The 23870-nt window shown below is 44.4% G+C and overlaps 1 protein-coding gene across 1 annotated transcript in view; it reads right to left on the bottom strand.

Moving 5' to 3' along the window:
• Positions 1-235: 235 nt before the first annotated feature.
• Positions 236-23870, bottom strand: part of LOC122561857 (proline and serine-rich protein 2-like) — a 61150-nt gene continuing 37515 nt past the window's right edge. The window contains exons 2-4 of the mRNA XM_043714144.1: positions 8321-8538; positions 7569-7806; positions 236-4066 (exon numbers count right to left, since the gene is read on the bottom strand). Coding sequence (XP_043570079.1) covers positions 3111-4066; positions 7569-7806; positions 8321-8446 — 1320 coding nt within the window. The 5' untranslated portion in view covers positions 8447-8538 and the 3' untranslated portion in view covers positions 236-3110. The remainder of the gene's footprint in view (positions 4067-7568; positions 7807-8320; positions 8539-23870) is intronic.

The following is a 23870-nucleotide window of genomic DNA, read 5'->3' as shown; positions in this document are numbered from 1 at the left end:
CCCATCTGCTCCAGAGGTGTGTAATAACATCTCTGAACATGTCGATTAGAAAATATCCATTGAACCAGGACTGGTCTGTCATTTCAACTCCTCTTGTCTGAGTGGTGTTCACATCACTTGATCACAGAATCATAGAATCTCTGCAGTGTGGAAACAGGCCATTTGGCCCATCACATCCACACTGACTCTCCGAAGAGCATCCTATCCAGACCCAACCCCTCCCAACCTATCCCTGTAATCCTATCCTACCAAGCCTGCACATCCTGGACATTATGGGCAATTTAACATGGCCAATCCACCTAACCTGAATGGAATAAAAAGTGTATCAGTCTCAGAGCTAGCTCACACATCCTGGCCCATCCCAACCTTCCATACCCTTTTCAGAGAACAAAAGGGTTCCAAAAATGATGTCCATCTATCAAACTAAGGAGATACCTATTTGCATCCTGGTTACTCTGTAACTACACTTTTTGATAGTCTGTGAATATCTTTGCCAGAAAATGTCAAACTAACAACTAAGTGTCAATATTTTATTGGATGATGGACTCCCCTGAGTCACTCTTGTAAGAAGCCAACAGAGATAGGGCAGGCTGAATGGCCTTTATCCATACTGTAACTAGTCTGATTCTAATGGCACAGTGTGTAAATCCAGTGGAGTTGTCAAGGCTCGAATTCTTCAGGAAATGGTTGATATTTTGCCAGACAAACATCACAAGCATTTCAAAAAAGTGCAGAGATCTATTTTTAGCTTTTAGGGAATGATGTCTTCATGGGGCATGGAATTGAGAAAGGGCAAGGGGCTAATGATGGACCCCTGGCTCTCTGCTGCATCCACAGTGTAGGGGCAGAAATGAGATACTTCACACAGTCATGATAAAGAGTAAGAGCAGGAACAGGCAGCTCGCTGACTGGGCAGTGAGTGGAGCGTCATCACAGGGATCAGCCACATCAAAGGCTGCAGGATGGATGAGATGGATCGCTAAAACCAAAGAATCCTGACTGCAGCCACACACGATGCCTGTCTAAATATGGTTAACGTTACATCAGAGCTATAAGATGGGCAGAAACCTGAGTGAATAGATTCCAACTGAATTCTGGAAGAGATGCACAACTAGGAAGGTAGAACCTTGAGCACAAAATTGGGTTGGGAAATGGGGCAACGTCGCAGGTGGTGACGTTGTGGCAATTTCTCTGGGACTAGTAATTAAGAAAATGGGTTCTACCATCCAGAAGGACAAGGGCAGCAGATAAGTGGGAACACCACCTCCAGCAAATCCTCCTCCAAGCCACTCACCATCATGACTGGGAAATGTAACAACATTCCTTCAGTGTCGCTGGGTCAAAATCCTTTAACTCCCTTCAATAACAACACTGCCGTGTCTCCCCAGCATAGGGAGTGCAGCAGTTCAAAAAGGCAGCTCACTACCACCTTCTCAAGGGCAACTACGGATGGGCCATAAATGCAAAGAATAGTTAATAACAGGACAGAGAGTTTGAGGGCAATTTGTTTGGTAGAGGCAAGAGCGACAAAGATTATGGAAGGGAGGAGCACAGTGCCTGAGGTTTTCTGAAGTCAGAAGTCACACGACACCAGGTTATTATCCGACAGGTTTATGTGGAGCCACAAGTTTTCAGAACGCTGCTCCTTCATCAGGTGACTTAAAATAAGCCTGTTGGACTATAACCTGGTGTCATGTGACCTCTGACTTTGTCCACCCCAGTCCAACACCAGCACCTCCACATCAGAGGTTCTGAGAAGCACTCACAACATTAGTAAGGTTTAAATAACTCTTTTATAGTCTGTGTAAATTGCACTTTCTTGATTTGCATGTGTAGCCTTGCTAGAGCTCACAGCTTGATAGATTACCAGAGCTTGGAGAGAGATTCTGTTCTCTGTCATTAAGGATGTTATTGGAACAGGGGAAATTGTTGATGGGCATTGTGTTTTCATTTGCTGAAAAGCACTTTGACCAAAAGAAAAACACATCCCTTACTTTCCTTCCCCTTTATGTGATTTAAAATTGTACTTTGTTCATAAATCTACTGTTTCCGATTGCAACAACTTTATGAACAGAATCATATCGTCCAACAAATAATAAAGGTTAATGTATTACTTAAAATGAGATTGTGGCTCTTTATAACATAGATGTTAAGACATATGTAATACAAATAAAAATGGTGTTGTCTTTCCTTAAAGATAAGTTCCACTTTTGAACCTTCCTTTGGGTTAGTAAGCAGTTAGTCCACTTCTGACACTACCAGATTTGACTCAGTTTTTTTAGCATCCCTTTTCAGAATCCTGAGTTCTTTATTTTAGTGTTTAACTCAAGAGAGACTGGTTTGCTGCTGTCACTTTGACAGTTTTTTTTCACAAGTAGATAGCCTGGAAGTTGGCAGTTGGGGGAGCTGTTTGGTGTAGGGACATTACTCTGTTGGCATTTTTGAGCTTAGATCAGTACAGTCTAGTAGATAAGGTCCACGCTTTAACAGCACAGGAGTCAAATAAACAAATATATTCTCTAAATGTGATTTGTAGAGTATTTCACTTTGCTTCACATAAACAGAGTATTTAGCAACTTGTCACTGGGTTATAGCTGCACTGTGACAGGAGTATATTGGGCAAATAGCCAAGTCGCTTCCACTCCTTATAATTCATGATTTGGTGAGTTACATCTTATTGGTGAGGTTTATGACATTGAAGATGGTCTGAAGCTTAGGTGATTCATCTTCCTGCAGCTGAGATAGCCCAAGGTTCACCAATACTTCCAATTTAGGTCCATTTGGAACATTGCACAGTGCTCGAAACAAGCTCAAAGAGATGAGAATCACATATACAATGACCCGAATTTGATCCATTCTGGCCAATAATGTCATCTCCACTGAATTAAAAAAAAGAGAGAGATCAGTGAAGATCTGCTTCAGTTTGCAGGCTCTCTGGTCAACGTGTCATTCTGATCACTCAACAATAAGTCAGCCATCATTAGTCAAAGGCTAGCACTTTAAAGAAATCCTTTTGGTTATATTTAAAGGCAGCATGGAAGCAGGTTCGTCTTCCTTGCTCTTGAACAAAAGGCATCATAAAATGTCCCTGAAAAGCGATCATCAAGTTTTCATTGAATGTCATTGCTCCTCAGTAAGCCCAATTTCCGTAAAGCTTCTTTGCGGGAATCGTTTGTTGCTCCGCGGCCTGAGAACTGGACTGTTATTCCTTGAGACCTGAACCCAGTTGGTCTTTGAATGGACCTTGACCTGTGGATTTCAGAAGTAGATATTAAGGGACCGAGATGAGGAATCTCTTTTGTTTCAGGCTTGGAGACCGGAGCTTTCACAGCTGGGGTGATGGGATTGGTCACAGGGGCACCGTTGGACACAGGCTGGACCTTCATTGACTGAGACAGAGCTGGATTCCTGGTCTTTGGCTTGAAGCCACTGGGATTATCCAACTCAGACTCATCCAATTCTTTGACCAGCCCCAGTTTGTTCGGGGACTCACCCCTCGCTTGGTTTGCCACCACCTCATTGAATGACAAGCTCCTCCTTGGGCCGTTGAGTTTATCTTTCTGCTGCCTTTCATCAGATTCAACAGCAAGAAGGCTTGCCCCACCCAGATTGGCCAACACTTGGGCTTTGCGCTCTTGAACTTTGACAGCTGCTTTGGTGATGGTGTTGTTGTATTCCTTGTTTGCCATAGAAATGCTGATGTTGGACGGGAACCTTTGCAGCTTCACATTTTTGTACTGAAACTCATGACTCTCGGTCGGGGAGATCGAGTCTGGCTGATCGCTCTCAGATGTGGACCACTTCCTCTCTTTTGGCGACAAAGGCGATGTGACCCCATTCCCGACCTTTTTCTCTGCAATCTTCTGTGCGATGACCATCGGAGTTGGCACTGATCCGGGCGGCTTTGTCTGGCTCCAAGAGACTCTGGCTGACTCTATTTCCGATTCTGGTAAAGTTCTCTCAAAGCTCCTTTGCTTTCTAACCTGTGCCATAGGGGGGTCGGCAGGTGGACTCTCTGGCTTTGTCAGAACCTCCTCTTTCCGCAGCACACCACTGTCTTTGTCCACTAGAAAGAAAGAAAGAAACACGTTTTTGACTTGTTGGAAATGCCTTTCTTTTCACAAGTTAACATTGTCACAACTTTTATTCCCATACGTGGATTGATGGTGACTCCAATTATTGTCAATGGGAGGAGGAAATAAATTATTGCCATAATAAAATCACTCTCATTTTAATCATTGGATAAATGAAAGTACGTAGAGACCTTCACTGTTTTTCTTTTATTTTTCTCCTTTTTTTAGGTGGAACTGTGAATTGAGGTTAGAGTTAGTTGAGCTTTGAAAACCGTGTTTTTTAAAAAAGAAAACAAATGTAAGTGTATATGTTTGCTGTTGGTGACTGGCCTGGAAGACAGTGCATCTTAATTACTGAGGAACAGTGTTCCCAATAAGGAAAAGTGTAGTTTAGCATCAAGTGCTGCTCTGCTCTGGGATGGCGTCTGGTTGGATGTTCAGTTGGTCAGTCAAGGGATGGCCAACGCTAACCAGCCAACCGCAGAAAAAGGAGGGAGAGAGTTGGTTCTGACTGTCTTCGGCAGCTGGAAAACGATTTTGAAAGCTTTACAACTAGCTGCTCTGTGTTACTTGTCTCTCTCTCTCATCCAGTTAGGCAATTGTTGAATGTTCTGAGAAAAGAATCCCAGTCTGTAAGAAATAAGTAAATACTTCTGTTACCTACTGAAACAGTTTGCATTCACCAGTGATGATAAAATTAGATGTACAGTTATGTACCTATGGACAATTCATTATCCAAGAATTGAAAAAGCAAATTACAATTTTTTTTTCTCTTTGTAATTTATCTCTTAACTGTTTCTGTCTGTCAGTTTGTGTGACTGAGGATTATGATCAAAGAAGATTAAGTTTAAAGTATATTTACTGGACGACCTTGCCATTTAGATTTGTTGCACTAATGCTATAGTATTAATAAATCTATTTTTTTTGTTTAAGTTATAAGCTTTGTGTCCAAGAACTGTTATTCATAAATTCTGATTAGGGACAATTGTGCATGGTGGCTCAGTGGTTAGCACTACTGCCTCACGGCACCAGGATCTGGGTTCGATTCCCGCCACAGGCGACTGTCTGTGTGGAGTTTGCACATTCTCCCCATGTATGTGCAGGTTTCCTCCGGGTGCTCCAGTTTCCTCCCACAGTCCAAAGATGTGCAGGTTAGGTGAATTGGCCACGCTAAATTGCCCATAGAGTTCAGGGATGTGTAGGTTAGGTTTATTATTCTGGGGTAAATGTAGAGGAATGGGTCTGGGCCGGTTTCTCTTCGGAGGGTTGGTGTGGACTTGTTGGGCCGAAGGGCCTGTTTCCACACTGTAGGGATTCTATTCTATTCTATATCAAATCCAGTGATTGTGAGGCTGATTTGCTATCCCTGTGCCATAACAGTGACATGAATGGGTTGACCATGTAATTGCTCGACTTATAACCCTGGGAGTTATTGGTAATTTTTTTCTTCATTAGTGCGACATGGCTGATGCTGGCTGAACCAACATTTATTGCCTGTCCCTAGTTGCTCCTTCAGCAGGTGGGGATCAGCTGCCTTCTCGACCTCTGCAGTCCATGTGGTGTGGGTTGACCACAGGAGAGAATATCGTTAGGGAGAGAATTCCAGGATTTTGACCCAGCGACTGTGAAGGAACGGCGATATATTTCCAAGTCAGGATGGTGAGTGGCCTAGAGGGAAACTTGCAGGGGGTGATGTTCTCATGTATCTGCTGCCCTTGTCCTACCAGATTAAATGGTCCTGAGTTTGGAAGGTGCTGTTTGAGGATCTTTGGTGAATTTCTGCAGTGCATCTTGTAGTTAATACACACTGCTGCTACTGAGTGTATGTGGTGGAGGGATGTGATGCCAATCAAGTGGGCTGCTTTGTCCTGGATGGTGTCAAGCTTCATAAGTATTAGAACATAGAACATTATAGCACAGTACAGGCCCTTTGGCCCTTGATGTTGCACTAACCTGTGAAACCAATCTGAAGCCCATCTCACCTACACTATTCCATTATCATCCACATGTTTATCCAATGAGCATTTAAATGGCCATCCAGGCAAGTGGGGAGTATTTCATCACACTCCTGACTTGTGCCTTGTAGATGGTGGACAGGCTTTGAGGAGTCAAGAGGTGAGTTACTCGCTGTGTTCCTAGCTTCTGAACTGTTCTTGTAGTTACTGCATTTATATGGTGAATCTATTTCAGTTTCTGATCAATGGTAACCCCTACGATGTTTGTAGTGGTGGATTCAGTGATAATGCCATTGAATGTCATGCAGCGGTGATTAGACTGTCTCTTATTGGAGATGATCTTTGTCTGCTATTTACATAATGTGAGTATTACATGCCACGTTTCAGCCCAAGCCTGAATATTGTCCAGGTCTGGCTGCATTTGGACGTGGACTCCAGTATCTGAGGAGTTGTGAGTGGTGCTGAACATTGTTTGCTGATGGTTGCACATTCTCACTGTTTGAAGTGGCTGGAGAGGTTGATAACCAAGGACCCGGCGTTAAGGTAAATGGAAAAAGAACCAGGAGACAACCTAAGGAAATATTTTGCATAGGATTTGAAACTCATTGCTTCATAAGACGGTGGATACAATTTAATAATAGCCTACAAAATAGGAATTGGATAAATAATTGGATTGTAGGGATGGAGTCAGAAATGGGGCAACCTGAATTGCTCTTTGAAAGAGCTAGTTCATGCTCGATGGACTGAATGGCCTCCTGCTGTGATGTAATCATCCAGTGACTATACTCAGGGACCTGATCAGGATTGAGAACTCGTGATATAAAGGATTAACTGTGTATTGCAAGGTACAACAATGCTCCATTGTGTTGCATCACTGGATTATATACATAATCATACTTAATATAATGAAGAAAATTGTTCCCATTTATTTTTCTTTAACAGCCTGGTAGAAGAGGCAAGTTTCACAGCAAAAGAACAGTGCAGTTGAACAGAGTAAGAGAAAGCAAGTTAAATCAGGAAGGACTGGTTGGCTGGCATTAATTTGATGAACTGTATTCAAGAGATGACTAAATATAGCATTTGGGGTGAATGGGATCAAAGGTTCTGGTGAGAAAGCAGGATTGGGCTATTGAGTTGGATGATCAGCCATGATCGTGATGTAATGTAATGGGCGGCATGGTGGCACAGTGGTTAGCACTGCTGCCCACAGTCCAAAGATGTGCAGGTCAGGTGAATTGGCCATGCTAAATTACCCGTAGTGTTAGGTAAGGGGTAAATGTAGGGGTATGGGTGGGTTGCGCTTCAGCAGGGCGGTGTGGACTTGTTGGGCCGAAGGGCCTGTTTCCACACTGTAAGTAATCTAATCTAATCTAATGGTAGAGCAGGCTCAAAGGGCCGAATGGCCTCCTCCGGCTCCTATCTTCTATGTTTATTTATTTCTATATGAAGGGAACTCTATAGTTTTGTAACAAAATGAGACATTGATTTGAACCCAGAATAGATGGAGGGAAAAGCAAGGTAGTGTGGCCACTTAACATACCTGGAAGGACATTGTCATATTTAGGAATACATTTTGTTGTCGGAGATTGGGTCGCTACTAAGTCAATGATTTCTTCAGTTCCTGGGATGGTCTGTATTGGTGTGGCCAGATCTTCACTTTTTACACTGCACACAGAGTAACCTTCCTCCAAATCATCGTTCAGCGAATCCAGAGTTGTCTCAAAGAACAGAATACATTCCTTTTCCTCGTGAGACATATAGCTCATGAAGTCATCATCCTGCAGATAAAGTCCAATGGGTAGTCAAAAAAAAAATGCAGGAAAATCAAATGGTAAAAGAAACGTACACAGCAGAGAGATAAAGTCTTCAAGGCTGAGGTATAGACTTTCACTCAGTAAGGGAATTGAGCTGTGGGGAAAATGCAGGAGAATGGAGCTGATGGCGGTCAGATCAGGCACAGTCCCATTCAATGGCGGGGCACACTTGATGGACTGAATGGCCTACTTCTGCATGTGTCTCTTATGGCCCTTGAATATTTCAAAAGTGACCCTTTGGCAGAACCAGCGAGAACTGTACGTACTCCTTGAATATAATTTTCACTTTGTAACATTACACGACAGTGACTACATTTCAGGATTACTTTATTGACTGCAAATTGCCTGAGAAGGTTAAACCAGCATCAGTCCCCTCTGAGAGAGCAGCCCATGGTCTGGTAGGACTATGGTGACTTCTTACTAGCCCAGTGGCTTTACCACTACACCACCATCTCCCTGGTCAGACTGTGGCACTTACCAGATTGGAGTTTCTGGACCTGGAACCAAAGCCACTGTCACCACTTCCCATTCTTCCCACACTCTGAAGCTTGTTCCTAGGCGTAACGTCAAAGTCCATCTCAGAATACCTCGACTCTACTGGCATTTCTGGTCTACTCCAGCAACAGAAGGAATTTTATGTTGAATGTTAGTATCAATGTGTATCCCTGCTTTTCCTTCCAAAGGAATCGATGTTTCCTGCAGGGAGTGAAACAAGAGTTCTGAAGTAAAAACTCTCAGCTCACAATATCAGGAGGTGATACGTCAGAAAAGATTTCGTTATAAGCTTCCCTCACTCTTTGACACAATATTATTGGCACGTAAGACATAGGAGCAGGAATAGGCTATTTGGTCCTACAAGCCCACTCTGCCATTCAATAAGATCATGGCCTTAACTCCACTTGTCTGTCCATACCCATCGCTGCCTTCGCCTGCTGTAACACGGCACTCCCTAATGCCAGATAGATCAGAAGATACTCTAAAACAGAGGTGGTCAACCTAGAGTTAATTGAAGTGTATCGAGACAATTAATACAGGGAGTTCGGTGGCTCAGTGGTTAGCACTGCTGCCTCACAACGCTGGGGACCTGGGTTCAATTCCACCCTCGGGCGACTGTCTGTGTGGAGTTTGCACATTCTCCCCGTGCCTGCGTGGGTTTCCAAAATGTGCAGGTTAGGATGGATTGGCCATGCTAAATTGCCCATAGTATCCAGGAATGTGCATGCTAGGTGAATGAGCGATGGGAAATGCAGCATTACACAGCTAGACTATGGAGGGGGGGAGGGGGGGAGGGGGTTAGTCTGGGTTGGATGCTCTTTGGACGGTCAGTGTGGTTTCAATGGGCTGAATGGCTTTCTTCCACACTGTAGGGATTCTATGATTAGGGGCACATATAGTAAAGGAACTATTTCTCCTAACAGAGAGGCCAATAACTAGGAGACACACATTTTAAGTAATTGGTGGAAGAATGAGAGAGGAGGAATGCATAGGGCAATGGAAGTCTGGAACCCACTGTCTGAAAGGGTGGTCAGGGCACAAACTCTAATCACATTCGAAAAAAAAACACTTGGATATGCAGATGAACCCATCTAACTCACAACACTACAGACCAAGAGTTAGACAGGAGCAAAGCAAATTGAAGCTGGACAGTTCTTTTGTGGCTAGCACAGACATGGTGGGCTGAACAGCCTCTGTCTGCACTGTGACTGACTGTGCTTCTATCCCAAGGTTAACTTCCTGGTTTGGGCAGCATTAGTTGTTTTAAAGCTGAGTCAGCAATTGGAAATTGATGGTGGATTGGGTGAGGGAGAAGACACTGTCATCAAGCTTGAATACTGCTGATTGGAAAATTGAGCCATATACTGGAGTCAATCCCTTTAATCCCACCCTCGTCAGGATAAATGCAAGAATGTCAAATTTCAAATGGTCACATCAATTTAGATGACAGGAGAAAAAAGTGCCAATTGCTTGGCAAGCTGACTCTGATGGGTTAAGAAATTGCCACATGGAATCCAAACAGGAACTAATAGGTTCCTCAGGTAATTCATAAACAGGTGAAAAGCTTGAGCAGATTGCTTTTGTTTGCAGAGACCTGGTCACTCTGTAAAAATACATATGGCTTCTAGCAAGTGTAAATGATCCAGTTTCTGAGTTTGACTTACTTGGTTGTTATTATGAGTTGAAGAGAGTGGTGCTGGAAAAGCACAGCAGGTCAGGCAGCATCCGAGGAGCAGGAGAGTCGACATTTCGGGCATAAGCCCTTCATCAAGACCTGCCCGAAACGTCGATTCTCCTGCTCCTCGGATGCTGCCTGACCTGCTGTGCCTTTCCAGTGCCACACATTTTGACTCTGATCTCCAGCATCTGCAGTCCTCACTTTCTCCTTGGTTGTTATTGTAGCTATTGTGACAGTCAGGATTATTGACCGTGTGCTGCCCGACTGTAGAAACTCCTCTAACGGTTGGCAGTTTGTTTTGAGTTTGACGGGAACAGGATGGTTGTATCAGGTCTGTAAGGATGTTTAGCACCTGGTCAGATTTTTGCTGCAATGATGGATCTCCACCATCTTTGTATCTCCAAGGCTAGGAATACAGCAGCGAGTATTACACTTCATGACTCCCCAAAGCCTGTCCACCGTCTACAAGGTGTGGTACTGGAAAAGGTACAGTAGGTCAGGCAGCAGTTGAGGAGCAAGAAAGTCGACGTTTTGGGCAAGACCTGATGAAGGGTCCAGCCTGAAATGTTGACTCTCTTGCTCCCCTGATGCTGCCTGACCTGCTGTGCTTTTCCAGCACCACACTTTACTGACTCGGACTCCTCCAGCATCTGCAGTCCCCACTATCTCCAACCATCTACAAGGCACTAGTCAGGAGTGTGATGGAATACCCCCCACATGCCTGGATGGGGGCAGCTCCAACAACACTCAAGAAGCTTAGCACCATCCAGGGCATAGCAGCCCACTTGATTGGCACCACATCCACAAACACCCATTCCCTCCACCACCGACACTCAGTAGCAGCAGTGTGTACTATCTACAAGATGCACTGCAGTAATTCACCAAAGATCCTCAGACAGCATCTTCCAAACCCATGACCACTTCCATCTAGAGCAGCAGGTAGATGGGAACATCACCACCTGCAATTCCCCTCCAAGCCACCTACTTCCTGACTTGGAAATATATCGCTGTTCCTGTCACTGGGTCAAAATCCTGGAATTCCCTCCCTAAGGGTCTACCTACAGCACATGGACTGCAGTGGTTCAAGAAGGCAGCTCACCCCCACCTTCTCAAGGGGCAACTAAGGACGAGCAATAAATGCTGGGCCCAGCCAGACACACCCACATTCCTAAAAAACAGTTGGAATTGTCCTTTAGTCTCTTTATTAAAAGAGACCATTCAGCCCATTATGTCCATGCTAACCAAGAAAGAGCTCTGCTGCTTTATTTTGCTTTGCCACTTCCCAGCTCATAGTACTTCTGTCAATTCATCTGGATAGCCAAGTGTTTTTTTTTAAAATGTGATCTGGGTTTTTTGCATTTTCAATTGAAAGCTTCACCAAGCCTGCAAATCTCAACAACTTTACAGTGATTACTTGTTAAACCAATGACATCATTTCCAGTCAAGGCCAGGCAAGAAAATGACAAGGTCAGATCCCAAACATTGCTTCCTACTTTCAGCGTTGAGGAACAAGATATATTTATAACATGCCAAGACAAACTGAGGTGACCACAAACATCTGGAGTTATTTCGTATTGGTTTGACAGCGCAATGTTTTGTCTCAACCAGCTGCCCAGTTCCCGATCTGCTATAGCTTGGTTCTAATCCCTTCCGTTCACTGTTGCAGAGGGACAGAAAGCACCATTTACACAATTAGAGGAAAGGACATCAGTGCCACTGTAACAGCATAACATTTAACATAGGAGCAGAATTGGGCCATTTGGTCCATCGAGTCTACACTGTCATTCAGTCATGGCTGATGTGTTCCTCAACCCCATTCTCATGCCTTCTCCCCAAAATCTCTGATCTCCTTACTAATTGTGAACCTATCTATCTCTATCTTAAATACATTCAAGAATTTACCCTCTACAGCAATGAGTTCCACAGATTCACCACCCTCTGGTTGATGAAATTCCTCCTCATCTCAATTCGAAAGGGTCATCCCTTCACTCTGAGGCTGTGCCCTCGGGTCCTAGTCTTTCCTACTAGTGGAAACATCTTCTCCTTGTCTACTGTATTCAGACCTCTCAGTATTCTGTAGGTTTCAATCAGATCCCCCCCCATCATCCTTCCAAACTCCATCGAGTACAAACCCAGAGTCCTCAATCGCTCCTCATATCACAAGCTCTTCATAGCTGTTGGTAGATTTAGCCTTGTTTGACTTGTTATTCTTCAGTATTGTTCAGTCTTTGATGAATCCAGCTCCTCTCTCATCCAAATACATGGATAGGAAGGATATGGGCCAAATGCAGGGAAATGGGGTTAGTGTGGATGGACATTTTGGTCGGCATGGACCAGTTTGGGCTGAAGGGCCTGTCTCCACGCTGTATTGAATTGAATTGTACTTATTGTCACATGTTCCAAGGCATAGTGAAAAGCTTTGTCTTGTGAGCAATACAGATCAGACAGTTAAGTAGTACAGATAGTAAGTAATAGGTAAACAGCAGTAAAACCAAAAACACAGGTACAGATGAATGTTAAGAGTTTGAGAGTCCATTCAGTATTCTAACAACAGTAGGATAGAAACTGTTTCAAAACCGGCTGGTGCGTGTGTTCAGGCTTCTGTACCTTCTCCCCAATGGTAGAGGTTGTAGAAAAACATTGCCAGGGTGGGATGGATCTTTGAGAATGCTGGTGGTCTTTCCTTGACAGCGGGGCCTGGTAGATGGATCCTGTAGATGGGAGGTTGGTCTTTGTGATTGCCTGGGCCGAGTTCACCACTCTCTGTAACCGTCTTCTATCTTGAATAGTACAGTTGCTACCCAGGTAGTGATACATCCAGACAGAATGCTCTCAAAGTCGCACCTATAAAAGTTGGCAAGGGTATTCGCCATCATGTCAAATTTCATCAGCTGCCTGAGGAAGAAGAGACACTGTTGGGCCTTTGTAACCAGTGCGTCCACATGAAGAGTCCAAGAAAACTTGTTGTGGATGTCCACTCCTAAGAGCTTGACACTCTCCACTCATTCCATCTCTGTGCTGTTAATGTGTAGGGGGCATGAATAACAGCCCACTGAAAGTCAATAATGAGTTCCTTGGTTTTGCCAGCAGTGAGAGCTAGGTTGTTCTCAGTGCACCATTTTTTCAGGTCTTCCACCTCCCATCTGTAGTCTGTTTCGTCGCCATCTGAGATTTAACAGACTATGGTGGCATCATCAGCGAACTTGTAAATGGCATTAGTCTGGTATTTGGCGACATAGTCATATGTATACAGTGAGTACAGTAGGGTCTGAGTACGTATCCCTGGGGGGGCTCTAGTGTTGAGTGTTAGTAAGGGTGAAATATTGTCCCCAGTCTTCACTGATTGTGGCCTGTGGGTCAGGAAACTGAGGATCCAGTTGCAGAGAGTGGGGTTTGGTCCGAGAACACTAGGTTTAATAATCAGTCTCGAAGGGATAATAATGTTGAAGGCTGAACTGTAGTCAATGAGCAGGATTCTTACATAGCTGTTCTTGCTGTCAAGGTGTTCGAGGGAGGAGTGAAGGGCACATGATATGGCATCTGATGTGGATCTGTTGGTCCGATAGGCAAATTGGAGTGGGTGAAGAGTAGTGGGGAGGCTGGAGTTGATTAATGCCATGACCAGCCTTTCAAAGCATTTCATGACCACCCAAGTTAGGGTCACTGGGGCGGTAGTGATTGAGACATGCTGCATGAGCCTTTTTAGGCACTGGGATGATGTTGGCCTGCTCGAAACAGACAGGGACAGTGGCCTGCTGCAGGGAGAGGTTGAAGATGTCTGAGAAGACCTCTGCCAGTTGATCTGCACATGCTCCGAGTGCACGGCCTGGTACTCCGTCTGGTCCCATTGCTTTCCTTGGATTCACATGAAGGAAAACTGATCTGTCCTCTGATGCAGTGACTGTTGGGATAGGTTCGTCAGGACTTGTCAGAATAGGTGTTACCACTCTGCCGAAATTCTGCTCAAAGTGCGCATAGAAGGTGTTGAGATGATCCGGGAGGGAAATGTCATCAACTGCTGTCTTGCACTGTCTCTTTTTAGAACCTGTGATGTCAGACTCCATGACTCTGCAGTTGATCAATGGCAAAAGTGAGGACTGTATGATGTGTGTTTCCCAATTAAGGGCTTTTGCCCGAAATGTCGATTTTCCTGCTCCTTGGATGCTGTGCTTTTCCAGCATCACTCTGATCTAGATGTTGATCAATGGAGCACTTCTCATGGCAAGTGAAATTCCAAGGGCAAAGCCACAGAAGGTGCAGTTCTTGCTGTGGGTCAGTGAGTAGTAGTGTGCTGTTGGTGTCACTTTGCATTGCAAACCTGCATCCAGCCACCTGAACTAACCAACCCTCACTGGGGATGTTAACATCAGTGGGAGCTGGTATCGCAACGTTACTGAGTTTAATACTTATCACCATCAATCTGGACACTGGGCTATGATGCTTCAATGATTCTTACATGTCAACACTAAACTGTCAAGGTGGCACAGTTCAGTTGGAGTTTTATGTGGTCACCATATTATAGGAAAGATGTGAACACATTGGAGAATGTGCAGGAGAAATTTACAAGAGAAATGAGAAACTTCAGTGATGAGTACAGACTGATTAAACTGGGACTGTTCTCCTCTGAGAGAAGGTGGTTGAGAGAAGACTTGATTGAGGTTTCAAAACCATGAGCGGGCTGAATCGAGTAGATGGGAAGAGGTTGTTCCCACATGTAAAATGAATAAGGAGGAGAGGGCAATAATTTAAAATAAACAAAGCGAGGTTAATGTGAGGATAATCCTTTTCACCCAGCAAGTAATTAGGGTGTGGAATGCGCTGCCTGGAAATGTAGGAGAAGCAGATTCATTAGGGGTACAGCGTTACTGGTGTGCAGGGAAGTGGGGAAAAGGCAGGAGGTTAGCACTAGGGAATAGAATCAGTGCAGGTATGATGGGCTGAATGGCCTCCTCCTGTACAGTAACAATTCTGTAGTCCACACAACAAACTGGGGAAGGGGACCCTGTAGGATTTAAGAATATTGATACCAGTAAGTGCATGTTTGAGAGTGAGAGTGAGTGAGTGAGAGTGAGTGTGAGTGAGAGTGAGATTGAGAGAGAGTGAGAGTGAGAGAGAGAGTGTGTGTGTGTGTGTGTGTATATATGAGAGAGAGAGAGAGTATGTGTGTGTGTCTCTCTCTCTCTCTCCTCAGAGGTCCAAACATAGTTATTGTCAGAAAATTATAGGAAACTGAACAATTTTTACACATGAGTCATAAGTTCATCAGCAGGTTGTGGAGGTTTGTCCAGGATTTTAAGCAAACAGCACATCTGACTATCCAGCAAAACAATGTCACAAAATTGTTTCAGTAAATAAAGACAGAATGTCAAAATTATTTTGAAACTCCAAGAACTCTCAATTGTACAACTGTATATGTGTGTGTTTAATAACGTACTCTTTCACAGGATGTGGCTGACAGAGACAAGATCAGAATTTGTTGACCATTCCGAATCGCCCTTGAAATGAATGGCTCGCTCGTCCAATTCACAGGGAAGTTCAGAGTCAGCCATATTGCTGTGGGTCTGGAGTCACATGTAGGTCAGACCGGGTAAGGATGGCAGATTTCCTTCCCTAAAGAATATTAGTGAACCAGGTGAATCTTTGTAACAATCAATAATAGTTTCATGGTTACTTGAACTGGACCTGAAATGTTAACTCTGATTTCTCTTCAGAGATGCTGCCGAAACTGCTGAGCTTTTCCAGCAATTTCTGTTTTTGTTTCAGATGCTAGTTTCCTGGTCACATCACTGAGTCTAGCTTTGTGTTCTTGATTTATTAACCACATTTAACTCCCACCAGCTGCTCATGAACCTATGACCCCAGAACATTAGCCCTCGTGCCTGGACTACAACGTTTTCAGTCTAACATATCCCTCCACTACAAACATAGCTGCCTGTTTAAAAGAACAACAAACATTTAAAAGCAGCTACTTAATTATTTAAAACAAAAGCAGAAATTGCAGGAGAACAGTAGGTCTTGCAGCATCTGTGGGAGTGAGAAAGCAGAGATCATGTTTCGGGTCCAGTGACCCTTCTTCAGAATTTAATTATTTGGTTGACTTACGCAGCAAGTGCTGTGTTTTGTTTACTCTCCACGAGCACGGAGACTGTCGAGATATACAGGTGGTATTGCGCATGGCCCTTCTATAGCACTGGGCATTAATTCAGAAGCACTGCAGTATTGCTGTACAAATCCTGTTGATTGTGTTGAGGTGATGTCCCTGTCCACAAAGGTAGCTGAACCGTCACCAGTGATGATCAATTATGGAATGCATTGTGTCAGGTGCTTAGCTACCTATTCCCGCTGCCCAGAATGGCCAAGTCGCTGGGTTGTAAAAGCAAGACGTGGAGGTGCTGGTGGCGGACAAGGTCAGAAGTCACACGCGACACCAGGTTCAAGTCCAACAGGTTTATTCAAAATCACAAGCAATCAGACTGAGAGGGGGCAGCGCTCCGAAAGCTTGTGATTTCAAATAAACCTGCTGGACTGTAACCTGATGTCATGTGGCTTCTGACCTTGTGTAAAAAACAAGGGTTGAGGTGCACTCTTAAAAAAATAAATGAAGCTCATTCACTGTTGACATAATCTTTCTCTGTCATGTCTTGCAGAGACAATGGAAGGCTGATAATGTACTTGAATTCCAGGTGATGCACTGAGGTTGCTAAGGAGTGAAAATAAACACAACCCATAACACCATGTGTTCAATCCATAATAGTTCTGCATTATTCATTCGTAATGCATCTCACGTTGTGACAATACACACCTATGAGTTAGCTGAGCACTGTTTATGTAGCTGGGTGTCAGGGCCAAAAAAGAACCTTTACTGTCACTCATGTCTTGATGCAATGCGAAACGATGTCATAATTCTGAATCACACATTATTGGGAAGAGCAGAACTATTTTTTCGTTCGTGCACTGCTAAAGATCCCCAGACAGCACCTTTCGTACTCACAACAAGGGCAGCAGATACATGGGAACACCACCCCGACAAGTTCCCCTCCAAGCCACTCACCATCCTGACTTGGAAATACATCGGCTTTCCTTTCCTCTGCCCGTACTGCAGTTGTCACCTGCAGGATAGTTGGAGTTGGCTGGATACTCATTGAATAACAACCTGAAGCAAGAAATCAATTTTATCTTTCCTTTACTGAACGTGAGGGTACTGACGACGATTGTATTGCTCCCGTCAACATCATTGTGTTGGTCAAATGGAGGCCATTCAGCCTATCATGTCTGGACTAGCTCGATGAAAGACACTCACTACCTCTTCCATGCAAACCTGCAATTTTTTCTTCTTCAGACTGTTATACAACATCAATCCTTATCTAGTACCCAGCATCCAATTCACAATTGAATCTGCCTTTGCCATAGTTTCAGATGGTGAACTCCAGATGCTAACCAATCACTGCATCAAGAAGACTTTCCTCATGTCATCTTTGATGCTTTTGCCACATGATGTCCCCTGGTCCTAGATCCTTCCACCAATGGGAACAGTTTCTCTCAGTAGATGTTTGGTCCTGATCCCTCATGGTATTGACCAGCGTGAGTATATCCTCGCTTTTCCAACGTGAACAACCTTTCAGTCACCAACCCTTGCAATGACAGATCTTCCTAAGCCTCAGACCCTGCTCTGCACCCTCTCCAAAACATACACATCCCTCCTACAGAGTGATGCTCAAAATCAGACACAACCCTCCTGCTTGTGGCCAAGCCTGTGCTTTGTAAAAGATTCATCATCAACAGAGACTTGGATGATACAGAGCCTGAGCATTGCTCAGGAAAACAATAACACCAAAGATTTTCATTTTGACCTCATCAGGAAGAACTGCAAGAATGCCAGAAGAGAACAACAAGTTATATTACACTGGAAGACCGCGCTGATTATTCATCACAACATCCTTGCAGACTGAAATCAGCAATCCCAACCCAAACTGGGATTTCCACATATTCTGTAAGATTTATACAACTGTATATAACAACATAAGAACTAGGAGCAGGAGTCGGCCATCTGCCCCCTCGATGCTGCTCCACCAGTCAATAAGATCATGGCTGATCTTTTCATGGACTCTGGTCCACTTACCAGCCCACTCACTGTAACCCTTAATTCTTTTACTGTTTAAAAATCTATCTTTGCCTTAAAAACATTCAACGAGGTAGCTTCAGCTGTTCACTGGGCAGGAAATTCCACAGATTCACAACCCTCCGGGTGAAGAACCCATCAGTTACTCACAGTAGCACTGTGTACCTAAAGCAGCCACATCTTTCCCATTCAGTTGAAAATGGCTGTTTGTTTTCTCCCTCTATAATCACTTTGGACTTCTTCAAAGCTAGAGCCAACCCTTTGAAAGCTTGAACATCTGCTACAATGTTTGGTTTGCAACTCCGGAGTGAGATTAATTCAACAAAACATCTGAAAAACACTGGATAAGCAGAGAGCTGCTGGTGAAAAGCACCTGAAATGTGATTCCACATAATGCTGTTTCTTGTTTTGAATTAATGGAATGTAATGAGTAGATTAAAGAACGTTTACTCAAGAGAGTTCAGAAGAGATGAGAGAAGGAGTAGGCTATTCAGACCCTAAAGCCTACCCCATTCTTTAAAGGTCATGGCTGATCATCTCCACATCTCAACTCCTCTCTCATGTCAGCTCCTCTTAGCCCTTACCTCCCCAAGATTTCACAAATCTATCCACCTTCTCTTTAAATACTTTAGTGATCGAGCCTCCAACTCAATCACTGAAGTGATCGAACAACTCTTGGGGGTAGACAATTCTAGACATTCGCTACCCCCTGGGAGGAATCATTCCTTTGCTTCTCAGTTTTAAATGAGTCTCCCCTTCTCCTGTAACTAAGTGTCCAGTTTGAGAGTCCCTCACTAGTGGAAACATCTACTCCCTCAGAAACTTAGAAACTGCAGAGACAGGTGATGCATTTTGAGTCCGGTATAAGTCTTCTTCAGGAAGACCAGTAAATAAGACAATACAACATTGGTGCAGAAATTAGACCATTCAGCCCATCAAATCTAATCTAATCTAAAAAAATCTGCTCCACCATTCAATCATGGCTGATAAGCTTCTCCTGCATTCTCCTGCTTTCTTCCCGTAACCCTTGACAATCAAGAACCTATCTATCTCGGTCTTAAATATACTCAATGACCTGGCCTCCTGTGGCAAGAATTCCATAGATTCCCCACTCCATGTCTGAAGACGTTTCTCCTTATCTCCATTCTAAAGGGTCTTCCCTTTACTCTAAGGCTGTGCCTTCAGGTCCTAGTCTCTCCAACCAATAGAAACATCCTCCTAACAACCACTCTGTCCAGGCCATTCAGTATTCAGAGTTCCTGCTGAGTTCCTCCATCTGTGTTTACTTCAGATTTCCCAAATACTGAGTCTTTTGTCTTTACCCCATCAAAATCTTAGCTGTTTCAATAAGATCACCCCACATAATCTAAACTCTTATAAACAAAGGAGAAAGTGAGGACTGCAGATGCTGGAGTATTCCTGAAGAAGGGCTCATGCCCAAAACGTCGATTCTCCTGCTCCTTGGATGCTGCCTGACCTGCTGCGCTTTTCCAGCAACACATTTTCAGCTCTTATGAACAAAGGCCTGATCTATTTAGCCATTCTTAATAGAGTCATAGAGATGTACATTACGGAAACATACCCTTTGGTCCAACTCGTCCATGCTGACCAGATATCCCAACCCAATCTAGTCTCACCTGCCAGCACCCGCCCCATATCCCTCCAAACGCTTCCAATTCATATACCCATCCAGATGCATTTTAAATGTTGTAATTGTACCAGCCTCCACCACTTCCTCTGGCAGCTCATTCCATACACGTACCACCCTCTGCATGAAAAGATTGCCCCTTAGGTCCCTTTTATATCTTTCCCCTCTGACCCTAAACCTATGCCCTATTGTTCTGGACTCCTCCACCCCAGGGAAAAGATTTTGTCTATTTACCCTATCCATGCCCCACATGATTTTATAAACATCGATATGGTCACCCCTCAGCCTCCGACACTCCAGGGAAAACAGCCCCAGCCTATTCAGCCTGCCCTTATAGCTCTAATCTTCCAATCCTGGCAACATTCTTGTAAATCCTTTCTGAACCCTTAAGTAAACCCTTTTATCCCAATCGAGTGAATCTCTTTTTGAACAGTCTCCACTGCCAGTATATAATTTTATTAAATACAAGGACCAAAACTGTACACAGTATTCCACAGGGTTCATTGGATCTGTTTAACAGATCCACTGGGAGTGAATTTAATCTTAGATGCATTGGATTTCCAACCAATTTCACATCCAATCCTGTGTTATTTTTCCAGTTGAACCTGTTTAGGGATTAAAGTCCCAAAGCCCCAGGAGAAATCAAGGAATGTTTTCCAGCAATTTCTGTGGTGCCTGGGGCCAACAGAATATACAGCAGCTTCTGGGAGGGCACAGAAGGAGACACGGTGACTTTACTAAGAAGTAGAAATTTTAAAGATAATGACCAGAGATGTCAGACCCCCCAGGTGGGTATACCCCAGGGTTTGATTCCTGATGAAGGGCTCATGCTCAAGACGTTGACTCTCCTACTCCTTGAATGCTGCCTCACCGACTCTGCTGTCCAGCATCTGCAGTCCTCACTTTCTCCTGGGGTCTGAAAGGAGTCAGGAAAGCAGGGCAGTTCCCTAGCAGCCCACCCAAGAGTGGAACCCCATGCGCCATCACCAAGGGGCTAAGTGCCAACAGCAATAACATATTACCAATGCCATTGGATCCAACAGGCCGAATGGAAGGTTCCAGTCCCTGACAGGCTTCCCACCATTTGCAGGTGGGGAGGTGATGGCCTAGTGGTGTTATTGCCAGACCATTAATCTGGAGACTTGGAGAAAGTGAGGACTGCAGATGCTGAAGAGTCAGAGGCGAAAATTTGGTGCTGGAAAATCACAGCAGGTCAGGCAGCATCCGAGGAACGGGAAAATCTACGTTTCGGACATTCCTGATGAAGGGCTTACGCCCGAAACATCGACTCTCCTGCTTCTACCTGACCTGCTGTGCTTTTGCAGTGCCACCCTTTTAGACTCTATTGATCCAGACACCTGAGTAATGTTCTGGGGACTTGGGATCAAATCCTACCACAGCAGCTGGTGAAATTGGAATTCAATAAAAATCTGGAATTAAGAGTCAAATGATGGGAATGAAACTGTTGTAAGGAAAAGCCCACCTGGTTCATTAATGTCCTTTAGGGAAGGAAACTGCCATCCTTACCTGGTCTGGCCTACATTTGACTCCAGACCCACAGCAATGTGGTTAACTCTTAACTGCCCTCGGGCATTTAGGGATGGGTAATAAATGCTGGCCCACCCAGCAATGCCCATATCCCGTGAATGAATTTTACAAAAAAGACCTGATCTTTCAGGAAAAGATGCCACAGGCTGGGTGGAGAAGGCCCACTTCCATTTTCGACACCATCACAAAGCTTCAGTTTCCATGGAGACTGGTCCAAGACATAATTAAAAATGAGGAGGTAAAGATAACGTGTGCGAATCGGCCATTGCAAATCCACTAGGGGATGGAAAACCGTGACTCAGTTCAGCTCCGATAAGTTGAACACAGAAAACCAGAGACCATTTGCTATTGCCAAGTTTGCATTGTTTGTTTGTGAATAATTTTCTACCTTAAGTTGATTGTCCAGGCCAGTATTTATTGCCCATCCCAGAGGGCAGTTAAGAGTCAAACACATTGCTGTGGGTCTGCAATCACAAGTAGATAATTTTTATTATATATATTCCCTACAGTGTGAAACAGGCCCTTCGGCCCAACAAGTCCACACCGACCTTCCGAAGAGCAACCCAGCCAGACCCATTCCCCTACATTCATCCCTGATTAATGCACCTAACATTACGGGCAATTCAGCATGGCCAATCCACCTAACCTGCACATCTTTGGACTGTGGGAGGAAACTGGAGCACCCGGAGGAAACCCATGCAGACACGGGGAGAACGTGCAAACTCCACACAGACAGTTGTCCGAGGTGGGAATTGGACCCGGGTCCCTGGCGCTGTGAGGCAGCAGTGCTAACCACTGAGCCACTGCGCTGCCCACAAAGACCAGGTAAAGATGGTAGATTTCCTTCCCTAAAGGACATTAGTGACCCAGATGGGTTTTTCTCTTTCGCCACTATTAACAACCCCTTTGTCCTTTACACTGTGTCTCTACACCATCTACACCTTTGTGCCCCAGTATAGAAAATAATCTATTTTCCGAAACTTTTCAGTTCTGATGAAGAATTGTTTGGGACTCCATGTTCACTCTATTCTTCTCTCCACAGATACTGCCAGACCTGCTGAGTTTCTCTAGTACTTTTCGGTGTTTGTTTCAGATTTCCAGCATCTGCCTTTATCCATTTCTCCTCTCTCGCCCCCAGAATATCGCAGCCTATCTTGACACTTTGCTACAAAAATCTGGGGTGAAAACAGGGAGGTGATTTCCCCCTCTTTGAGCATTACCTCCCAACCACTTCCATTGCCTGTCGATATTGAGACAGAAGACGCCAATGTGGGAAACTATAACACAGAAATCAAAGTGTATCATCTCCAAACAGGAGGAAAAATCAGCATTTTTAAAGAAACACAGCAAACTGTTTGCTGGTTCAGGTGATCTATGGACAGATACATATAATATATATAATATATATATTTGGTTAAAAACCTATATAAAGTTGCCATAGTCCAAACAGACCAAAGGGCTTATTAGGGAGAGTTGACTGGTGGTGGTTTAACCCAAGGGTCACCACCCCTCAGGTGAGGGGAGAGGTTGAGAAGGAGAGTCCTTCATGGAAATCACTGTTGGTGTTGGAATATTTATCAAGAACCAGTACTTTATTAGTCTGTCCAAGATAGGTCAGGGAACGGATCCTTGTACCAGCATGAAGATTTGTAAACTTGCAGTTATAAAAGTTACGAGAAATTCATCCCAAGGAGTTGGGATGTGTATTTCCAAATCAGACAATGAGTGTGCTGTTGATTCTGGGTACTGGATCCACCCAGAGGTGGACAAGGATGAGAGGCCATTGAATTTTCACATTGCCACGGTACAGAAGGAGGCCATTCGGTCCATCCTGCCTGGACTGGCTCTTCATGGTTACCCAGCGTCAGTCTCCTGCTTCCCCCCCCTATCCCTTGCCTGGAAGCTATTTTAAAATAGCTGCATTGTAACTATGTATTTCCCTGATCAGCTGCTGTTTCAAACCAGACAGACACCGGATGTGTCCTAAGACAGTCTAATGATCAGTGTCCAACACTCACCCAGGTTCTACATTCAAATTGTGGCTCTTTGCCTTTCCTCATGAATTCTCCAAAAGCAGAAAGGGAGCCGGTCTTTACTCGTTGCCTCTGTTTCCAACAGTAAACAGCCTCTCAACAAGTCTTCCTTACTCACAACATTGACAATGGACAGGAATGGGGAAGTAAACTAGTGTTTGTTTACTTCTCAGTTCTACATCAAACCCAACGGAGCGAAAAATCGGACAGGGACAGCTGTGCTGCACCCTGGCTCTGTCCACTCTCAGCCCCCTTACACCCCACAGCACAGTGAGTAAACTAGTGTTTGTTTACTTCTCAGTTCTACATCAAACCCAACGGAGCGAAAAATCGGACAGGGACAGCTGTGCTGCACCCTGGCTCTGTCCACTCTCAGCCCCCTTACACCCCACAGCACAGTGTCCACTCCCACCCCCCTAAAACCCCACAGCACAGTGTCCACTCTCACCCCCCTAGAACCCCACAGCACAGTGTCCACCCTCACCCCCCTTACACCCCACAGCACAG

This window comes from Chiloscyllium plagiosum, chromosome 23 (assembly GCF_004010195.1).
Source record: "Chiloscyllium plagiosum isolate BGI_BamShark_2017 chromosome 23, ASM401019v2, whole genome shotgun sequence".
Taxonomy (NCBI): Eukaryota; Metazoa; Chordata; class Chondrichthyes; order Orectolobiformes; family Hemiscylliidae; genus Chiloscyllium; species Chiloscyllium plagiosum.
This window is presented reverse-complemented; position numbering and strand designations above follow the sequence as displayed.